We start from the raw sequence: 10,314 nt of genomic DNA on the forward strand, positions 1-10,314 counted from the left end.
CCCAGCTTCCTCCCCGCAGAGGCAGGGATCAGCTGAGCTGGGCCTGGCCCCGGCCCCTTCCCCTCCCAGCGCGCTCCCACACAGGCACCCAGCCGCTGAGCAGCAGCGACGGGCACTGCTAAACTCACACCCTTTTTGGGGAAAGCTCCCAGGGATGGAGCGGGCAGGGACCACAGGGGACATGTCCTCCGCTCCAAGCCTGGCCTGTGAGTAAAAGGGCTGTCTCGGGCTTCTGGGCACCCATGGGTGCTCCTGCTGGGTGTCCATGGCAGTGGTGTGTTGGGGCAAATGTGGCACTGGGCATCTGGGTATGGTCTGAGGAGCCATGGGGCACCTATTGGCAGGCTGCTCCTACCTGGAAGGGATGGGAGAGGAAGGAGAAGGAGAAGAGAAGGAGAAGGAGAAGGAGAAGGAGAAGGAGAAGGAGAAGGAGAAGGAGAAGGAGAAGGAGAAGGAGAAGGAGAAGGAGAAGGAGAAGGAGAAGGAGAAGAAGGAGTTTTGCCTCCTTAGGCGTGTTTCTCCACAGACAGATTTGCATTCAGCAGGGGCAGGTGCCCCGGGCTGGGGTGCTGTTTTTGGGGTGACCTTTGCAGCAGACTTCTTTAATTTCTCCGCCAGCGCATTCCTCGCTCACGTCGCTGACTAATACTCGCATAGGAAATAACCAGCGGTGAAAGCATGCCATGGCTGGCTCCTCTGCTTCTCTCGAACACAGCCTTGGTGACCCGCAATTTTGGAAAGTGTCAGGGGAAAATTAATAATTAGGGTGAAGGATGTGACTCTCATGATGATTACATTATTTTCCGGGCTTTCAGAAATGAGCTGCAGGGCTGGGCCTTGCTCATCTCTTGCTTTCAGACCTGGCCCCAGCAGGCAAGTGGGCTGGGGGAGTCACCCCTAATTTGGGATGGCCAAGGAGGGGTTTCTGAGCCAGGGCAGGCACCTGGGTCAGTGGCTCGATCCAGCCTGTCCTGGATCCTCTTTTCCAGTCTCCTTCTGTCATTGCATCTCGTGAGATTTTGGTCCTGCCTGGGGGGCTGTCCCCTCCTTATACCTGACTGGAGGCCACCACATTGCCTGGCATGCAGCGTGCATGCTCTCCACCATGTGTAATGGTGCAGGTGGGCTTCAGGGTGGACATTGTCTCTTGCTTCACAATTTCCTGCATTCCCATTAAAAAAAAAAAAAATCTAACTAAACTAAACTGAACTCTAGAAAAGATGGAAGGTCACAGCAAGGTTTTTCCTCCTCAAGGCTTTGTGTCCCCACATGGTGACACCAGGCACCTGGGCCAGGCATGGGGTGGCTTGTTTGGCACTTGTAACATGTCTTTGGTCTCTAGAGGCGGAAGATGTGACAGGTATCGCCGCCGAGATCGCAACTCACCGAGCCAGGGTTCGGCAGGAAAAACTGGCTCATCCTCCCCCTGCCCCACACGACAGCGGAGGGCTCTGATTAAAATCGTAGCACGAATTGCTCAAATTTTCCAACGCACGTGTGAAATGGGGAGTCAGTTGGTACCCGGGGCGGCGTGGCTGCCGCATCCACTAGAAACCAGCAGTGGCTAGATGCAGGCTGTACAGTACTGTTTTCGGATGCTCAGGTTCCTCTAGAAACCCGTGCCCCAGCGCTTCCCCCTGCTCCCCAGCAGGCTGGGGACCAGCACCAACGCCGGAGCTTTTCCAGGCTGCCTGGGGTGCAGGATGAGGCCGTATGCGGTCAGGAAGCGCCAGGGAGCTCGCAGGGCTGCAGAGCATGCAGCAGAAACCGCAGGGAGGGCGAGCCGGGAGCTCTCTCCGGCAGCACGCTAATGGAAAGCTTGCTCCGCCACCAGAGCGAGAACAGGGTGTTTTTCCCCTTTTTGCTGAAAAAAAAAAAATGAAAACTTTGAAAATAATATAAGAAAAGATAAATCTCGCTGCTGCAGGGGAAAGCGAGGCGAGCAGCAGTGCCGTGCCCCAGCCCGCACGTGCTCCAGGTGCCGGCATTGCAGAGGAGCCTGGCCCCGGCCCCACAGCAGCCCCCACAGCTTTGCACCCTGCCTGCAGCCTGCCTGCAGCCTGCCAGACTGCCACAGCTCCCACTGGCTCTTGCACCAGCTTGTCCAGCACCAGGGAAAACGGCCTGGCTGCGGCCGTGCTGCGGCTCCCCGCGCATGCTGGTAAACCCCCTCCAGCCCAAACAGGGTGGATGGCACATCTTGGGGTCAGCTGAGGCCTGAAAAAGGTCCTTTGATGCTTAAAAAATTAAATTATCTTTCTCTGAGCTGGCATATGGCGAATTGCATGGGGCAATCCTGGCCACCAAAAGAGCAGAAAGGCTAAAAAGGAAAGAGAAAGAGGAATAAGTGAGAAAACACTCTGTTCTTCAAAACTGAGAGACAGGAACTTTAGCAAGCACATGTCACACCACTTCATTGAAGCACAAATGTCCTTTTTTTCCCCACCAAGAACCTGGCCCGATGTGTCAGTGAGTGTCCCACCAATGCAGCTGGAACCCAGGCAAGGCCCGTCTCCTGCAGCCATCATGGTCGGGGCACACAGCTATCACCCTGAGCAGTCACCTCAAAGAATCAAGGGTCAGTCCCAAAATGGCTTAAAAGCATTTGCAGTATGTAAGGAGCACTGAAAATTTGGAAGATGAAGAAAGCAACGACTAAAAACCTCAGACAGAGCCCAGAGCTGAACGTCCTTGAAACCCAGGGAAAGCAAACTTCCCAAATGAGATGGGGAACACAAGTTACCACAAAAAGGCGCTGAGGAAGAGAAACCCTCAGGGTCACAAAGTTCCCTCCCCCACTGGTTTAACTGAACTTGCTCCTGTGGGTCTGACCCAGGCAGGAGGCGAGCAGCTGGGGCCAGAAGAGGAAACTGCTAATAGCGTTTGCAAATAAACACGGAGAGCATCACGGTCTTTCAGATACTTCTCAGAAATTAGGAAGGCCCCTGCAAGTGATTTGCATGAGCAACAACCCCTGACCCTGCGGGGAAAGGCAGCAGCCCTGGGGGGTGAGTAAGCAACGAGTAAGTGGAGGGATGGAGCAGAGGCACGAAACTCTTCCTTTAGCGAGCGGAAATCTGCGGGGCCTGGGCAGGGCAATGGTAACTGCGATGCGAAGGTGCCACGCGGGTTTGGCACGGGGCCACCGCCACCTTCGGCACAGCAGCGGGGTGCTGTTGCTGTTGGCAGGCAGGGCTGATGCCCAGCCCGGTGGTACGAAGGACGCCGATGGATCGTCTCTAGCTGCTAAATGCGATGCTGCTAAAGCCCGTGGAAATCCGGAGCTGCTGCTGCTCAGGGTCTCAGCAACCCGCCCGCACTCAGAGCAGGTTGGGGCAGTTGGGATGTGTCCGTCCATCCCAAACAAAACTCTGGCAGAGGTGCCTCCTGCGCCCTGGTGCAAGCTCCCACCCTCCTGGCACCCAAGGGGCGCCTCCAGGCAGCACCCCGCCCACAGAGCCCCAATCCTGGGTACCCCCCAGCCCTGCCGTGTCCGATGGCCACCTCCAGCCCCTTGTCCCCAGCACGCTCCACCCCAGCACTGGCTGCGCCTTCACGCTGTTTCCATTCAAAGCGCCCGGGATGTTTCTCAGCGGTGTCACCCGCTGCACGTAAGAAGCGCGATTGCGGAGATTGCTGCATCAAGATAAACAGCGGAGGAAGCAGGATGTCAGCTTCTCAGGAGGGGGCTGTGTCGTACGCAAGCCGCCATTCGCCAGCCTTGCTTGGGACGGCCAGCGGCTGCGGGCAGGGAAAAGAGCACAAGGGTGTGACGTGGGGGAGGATATTGGGGAGCGACGCTTTTAGGCCTTTCTGGAAGACTTAAGAAGTTCCTGGAAGAAATTCCACGAGCAAGGCTGGGATCCCGGTGCTGACAGTCGGGATGCATGGCCCAGAGGCACGGAGGGAGCACAGGGTCCGGCAGCAGCACACGGGCAGGAGGAACTGGGGGAATAGGCTTTGTAATGGCAACGGTGTCAGGCTGCACTCTCCTCTGCCTCGCTCGGCGAGAGGTCCCAGCAAGGCTCCTGAGGCACCAACACAGCCCCGCTCCGGCCGAGGCCATGGGCTCGCGGAGAAGTCTCTAGGAACAGGGACCCCTCTGCCCTGCTGGCACCCAGAGCGTGCGGGTGCCATGTCTGCAGCCTCTCCAACCCGCCGAGGCCTGGGCGAGGGAGGGGGCAGGGGCTGGGGCTGCCAGCCGGTTTTGGGGCACTGGGGAAGCACCCCGCACCTGCAGCCATCTTCCCCACCAAGGAGCTGCGCCCTCGCCCCGTCAGACCTCCTGCCGTGCTCGCCTCCCCCACAACGGGTTAACAAACCCTTCATTTACAATTACAATTAGTATTGCAATTATTTACCATTTATTTCACTGTGTAAATTTTTTATTGTAATAAATATCAAAATAAAAAATATTTTTACACACATAAACGCACGCGCACACACCCCCACCGTACGTCCGCACCCCCCAGAAACGCGACGGTGTCTGCACGGCCACGTGCACGCCCCTCGCGCCAGAGGGGGGGCGGGGTGCGGCGCCGTGACGTAGACGGCGGCGTCCCGTGACGCAGCGGAGGCGGAAGTGGCGGAGGTTGCCGGAGTAACCGACGCCGGGGCGGCCTGTGGAGGGCTGCGGCCATGGGCGAGCTGGGCCCGGAGGATGGGGCCGGGAACACGTACAGCCTGCGGCCCGGCCTCCAGCGACGGTGAGCCGGGGCGGGGTGCCCTGGGGACTTCGGGTCTGGGGTGTGCGGCGGCCCTGGGGATGTTGGAGCTGCGGTGGGACTGTCGGGGAGGGTGTCTCTGGGCATGGGAGGCCGGCATGGGGCTATGGCGGCAGGGTGGGGGTGTTGGGAATGGGCAGGCTCTGGGGATTTGGAGACTGGGGGGACACTGGACACCCGGACTAACTTTGACATGAGATGTAGGGGCGTGTGGGTGGGGAGGCAAGGGGAGCACAGGCGGGGGACACTGCTGGAGGGGCGACTGCTGATGGAGCTGGTTTTGCGCCTGTGTTTACGGGTGTTTGGCCTCTGGCTGTTGGCAAGGCTGGTTAAGTATCTCTGTCTGAGCTGGACTTTTTTTTCCCCCGTGTTAGTTCATTGTTTTCTTTAATATGTGAAAGCTAAATTTTCCTGCCTGGGACTATGTACATTTCTACATATTGTGTGAACTTTCTGGGCCTTCTGTTGCTGTCTTTTTGCCCTGATAGATTTAAATCGTCCACAGTAAAAGAATGCATCCATGCAATACTGAAGGAGAAGCTGACCAATGTACAGTACATCCCAGAAGAAATGCCTCAGCTTACAAAGTCTTTATCAGAGACAATAAAAGACAGACTGAAAGGTAAGGAGGCTTGCTGGGGAAGTAATTTCTTTTCTTACTGTGTCATCTGCCTCTGACAAAATCCCTCTTTTCTCCTTTACTCTTGAAACTTATTCCTTCCCCATTGACTGACTCGAGTCTGCTGTTATGAAACAATCTGTCCTATATATACGTATGTTCCTTGCCTGCGGAACTAGAAACCTATTTCAAGCAGACAAGATTTGATTTTGTATAGACTGACTGGTGTGGGATGTCAGCCTTGGAGGGGCTGCAGGGGGCAAGAAGCTGCAATTAGAGAGAAGGAAGAAGTGATGCTTCATTGCTTCTTGCTTGAATAAACAGAACCATTCCTGCTTTTCAAGTTACATCAGAGCTGGGTCAGAGTGGAATAGCAGGGAAGTCAGAACACTGCTCAGTGGGAGCAGCGGAGGGGGAGATAGTTAGGAGTGCAATCAGCCAAGGAGGGATGTGACTACAGCCTTACAGCCCTGGAAAAAGGTTGTGGTGGCACTGTGCAGGATGACCTCCAACACTTTTGAGTGCAAGAACTGGACTTCAGGCTCCAGCAGGTGTTTCCTGTGTTCAGTGCTGGAACAAGTACATAGATGGGAGTTGGCATGGCCACTTTTTTTTTTCCCTCCCCCTGGAGACAGGCTGGTGCTCCATCTGCTGGGCTGGCCTGGCACGGTGACACAGACATACCGTCACCCTCGGCAGGAACAGGGGGTTCATGGTTCTCCGAGAGTTATGCATCTGCTTTAAAACCAGCAGCAGCTGTAGTCCCAGCACGTGTTGATGCCAAGCTAATATGCACAGGGCTTAGCTTCAGTAATCTGTAAACACACTCGCAGTAGCCTGAAGCGAGACTGGCCGTTTTATCAGCTGGCATCTCTGAAAAGTATTGACATGGTGGATATTACCATACCCAGCCTGTTATGTTCAATCCTTCAGTGGAAGCAGTGCACCAGAATATTCCCAGGACACTGCTTTGTTGAAGACAGGCATTAGGATCTATATTTTATTTTAAACATGGTTGTTCTGATTTGGCTTCTGGAACATTGCCATGGCCTGACTAGATCTGGCCTATGCCCCAAAGGTATTTCTTTACTATTGTAAAACAACTGCATATCTTTGCAGACATGTAATATAGACGCTATTCTATTGTATGGCTTTTTATCCCAGCTCAGAAGCCAAGGAAACCCCTGTGTGGCAGAAGAATCTCTACAATACTTTTGCATCAGAACAATTTTAAAATAAGCCTTTTTTTTTTTTTCCAAATTGGATTTTGTCCACCAGCATCCTTATTTACGTTCTTTACCTGTGTTCAGTTCTTCAAGTTGTCAAAGTAGAATGCTGACATATAATGTGGCTGTTCAGGAGTGTCTTCTACCTTAGATGCATCTTTTGACAGATGCCAAATACTCTGTTCACCATTTCAACTCCAAGACGACCATGGTACTCTGTACCTCGGAAAATGAAGCCACAGGGCAGTCAGTCCACTTTGCCAATTGCATGGACTTGTGTAGGACACTTGCCTTATAACAAGAAATCTTTAGCTTTTTGTGGCCTGTTTTGGGCTCATATTTTAAACAAGTTGTTGCTTGCACTATTACTTTTTCCTCTCTCTCCAGAGGAGGGATTTGACAGATACAAAATGGTGGTGCAGGTTGTGATTGGAGAGCAGAGAGGAGAAGGAGTGAAGTAAGTTTTGCATCTTCTAATTGTATTTCTATAATTTTTGTTGGGTTTGGGTGATTTCGTTTTTTTGTTGTGGGTTTTTTTCTTTGGAAGCTGCTTCCGACTTTCCTAGGTACAAAGATCTCTCTGCAGATGATGAAGTGTAAAGCACTTTTTTTTCCTCTAAGTGGCAAGTGAGGGCTTGGATTGTGGCTGATTGAATTACCTGGTGGTAATTGGCTGTATTGTGGTTCTTAGCAAGCTGAAATGCTGAAAAGCATTTGTGAAGAGCGTTGCAGAAAGGCATTTTGTATTCACCATGAACTAGAGCACACACCCAGCCCATTCTCAAGGCCCTGCTGGTGCACAAGAGCCATAGTAGCTCACTTCTGTCTAAGGCCAGATTTCCAGAAGTACTTCATTTGCATTTAATCCCCTCAGGTGAGCATTTTTCAGAAGTTTAAATTTCCATAATTCCCATGCAATACTGTCATGGGAATCAAGCCTAGACTGTAGGTGCTGAGCACTTGCAATCTAGCTCCAGATGCCTGTGATCAGACAAAAGAATTCCTCTTGGCTGCAGTAGTGGGCTGTAGCTTTCCATTGCTAGTGGGTAGGGAGAAGACAAAAGACAACAGCCCACAAGATTTATGTGCTTTATCTGCTGGGCTTATCTTTATTATTGTGCCTGGTACTCCAGCAGAAGATAAGTGCAGCAGAGCTGTAATCAGATCTGCTGCCTCAATGTTCTGGAGGTCAGGAAGGAATATCTGTACCTGCTGCTCAGGGTCTTGTCAGGAATGCCTGTCTGCAGGCAGACTGCTCCAGAAGCACCGTACCAGGGTGAACGGTTCAACAGGGTGGTCTGATTTGAAACGTGAAGCCCAGCAACACAGACTGATGGAGCAATTGGGAAAATTCTCTGGTTTGCAATAGGCAGGAGGCAAGACTGAAGCAGGATCACTAACATCCTTAATTTAAAATACTGGGTAACCAGGGTATTCCAGAGGCAGAGTGGAATATTGGACTGAAAAAATAACTCTGAGGGCTAAGGTAATAGAAAAAAAGGATGAAATTCAACTATCTTCTAACAATGTCACGCATGTAGGAACTGGAAACAGCACGCTGTGCCACAAACAGGGATCCCATCAGCTGAGACTGACCAGGGCAGGCTGGGAGCTGGGCATTTGCAGCAGAGAAAGTCAGTGTGTCAATGACATTAGACAAGGCAGCAGCAAGGTCTAGTCCATAATATCCTGCTACAATCTGGTTGCTTGTCTTCAAGGTAAGGTTTGGACTGAAGCAGGTGTAGAAAAAGGCCAGCAGGATGGTTGGGGAACAGAGAGCATAGATGCGAAAGGAGTAGGAGAGCTTAGCTAATGGTCTGCTAAGGAATCTGCCAAGGAATACGATAGCTCCCTATAAATAAGTTGGGACTACGCACCACAAGGGTGCAGGAGGTGAAGGACAAGAACAAATAAGCTAAATTAGCCACTGATACACATAGGCCAGAAGTCAAAGATTCTTAAGCAGCATAGCAATGAGGTTTCAAGCCTTCAAGTGTTGGTAGCTGATGAGTTTGAAGATGAAGCTTGATCCACATACAGAGGGGGTTACCACATGTGGTGGAATTCAGCAGTGGAGATCTAGGCTCAAGATTCAGGAGAAGGCTTCCCATTTCCTTTATCTTTAGTGGAAGCTCAGCTTGCTTTTCAAGGAAAGCATTTGTGATCGCTTAGATATTTAAACGTGAACTCTGTGGGTAATGGGTCTGCTCTGTCTCCTTTGTTTAGTATGGCTGCGCGATGTTTCTGGGATGCTGACACTGACAGCTATGCTCACGATGTGTTCATGAATGTAAGTATCGACTGTCTTACCATGGGAAAGTGTAAAGCTACTTGCTTTTGTATGAGAGGCAGAGTGACCTTAAATATGGGGCAGGAAAAAAGAACAACCACTAGAAGGAAGGTACCAAGACTCTATTGAAACAATATGATTTATGTCCTCATTCACAAAACATACTTAAATATAATATCCAACATAGTAAAACTTATTTCCTGAGTAGGTCACGCAGTACTACATGGAAGTTGTTCCAGTCACACCATTTTACAGGTGGGGAGAGCAGGCACAAGAGATCAAGTCTTGTCATACGTGCTTTGCTGAACTGCTGTCATGGGGTATGGCTGGAATCCAGGACTGGGCAAAAGTCAAGGTTTTCTTTTAATTATAATTTTATTGTCCTTTTATTTTAAACTGACACCTAGATACCTGTGGGTGTGTGCATAGAATAAATTGAGGCATTTCTGTCATTCAGACACACTGACCTGGGTTACACCACAAGTGAGGAGAATAAGAAACTAACTAAAAGACAGAAAATTGTAATATATTGCAATGTAAGATTATGCTCTGGTGTAAATGTTCCCTTAGGTTAGCCTTTTCAGCTAGGCTAGCAAAGAGCTTGTCTTTACTAACATGGAGCCTTTCTCTGTTTTCCCCAGGACAGCCTTTTTTGCGTGGTAGCTGCATTTGGCTGCTTCTACTATTGAAGATGGTAAACATTGCACAGAAGGACAGAGGTGGGGGAGAATGCTCTAGGGTATTTTTTGTTAAAGTGCACAAAAGCATCATGTTCTTCCTTTAGTACCTAACAAAACAACAGCTCTACAAAGCATGTCCTACACCTGTTCTACACACTACAACATTTCTTCTTCCTTGTGGATATCAATATAGCTTTAAGTATAATAATATTATGTCCTTTATTTAAATTGCCCTTTGTTTTCATATGGTGTATTGGTTTTGCCCTAAAAAAGTGTATTGCTAATAGCTGTTGTTTCTAAGGCAAACTCAACTTTCATCTTGAAATGGTTCTGTTGCTTTTATTTTCGTTAATTTTTGGAAATGAATGAAATATTTATAAGAAATGTAACATAATAAATGTAACATAATAAATCTATGTATTTAATATTTCCTGTGGGGTGACCCTTGCCACCGTTTGCCACCTTCCACCGTTTGCCCCTTTCTTCCACTCTACAAGGTGCACTAGCCTTGATTGCTTGTTTGTGCTTCTCAGATGAGCGTTTTCTGAGGATTCTTTGTAAACTAACCCATAAAGCCAACTTCATATTCTCGTTATCCAGATTTGTTCCTGTGACTGTGACTCCCATAAGATTTGGGCTGTGAATCCCAACTGTGTCACGTGAGGTGATATTAACTGATAGGAAGACAAGGTATTTAGGACATTAGGTCAGGCCAGCAGCCTGCACGCCCCACTGACTGCCAAAACTTCTCCCTGCCCTAAGTCCTCATTGGTTT

The 10,314-nt window shown here is 50.4% G+C and overlaps 1 protein-coding gene across 1 annotated transcript; it reads left to right on the forward strand.

Annotated features, from left to right (window-relative positions):
• Nucleotides 1-4,462: 4,462 nt before the first annotated feature.
• On the forward strand, nt 4,463-9,548 carry DYNLT2B (dynein light chain Tctex-type 2B; the record flags this gene model as incomplete). The annotated part of the gene is made up of 5 exons (XM_082003718.1): nt 4,463-4,706; nt 5,213-5,346; nt 6,957-7,026; nt 8,796-8,859; nt 9,501-9,548. Exons 1-5 carry the CDS (start codon nt 4,639-4,641, stop codon nt 9,546-9,548), a joined length of 384 nt encoding a protein of 127 aa, XP_081859844.1. The 5' UTR covers nt 4,463-4,638.
• Nucleotides 9,549-10,314: the final 766 nt, after the last annotated feature.

The sequence above is a fragment of the Phaethon aethereus genome, assembly GCF_964289735.1.
Source record: "Phaethon aethereus genome assembly, chromosome: 9".
NCBI lineage: Eukaryota > Metazoa > Chordata > Aves > Phaethontiformes > Phaethontidae > Phaethon > Phaethon aethereus.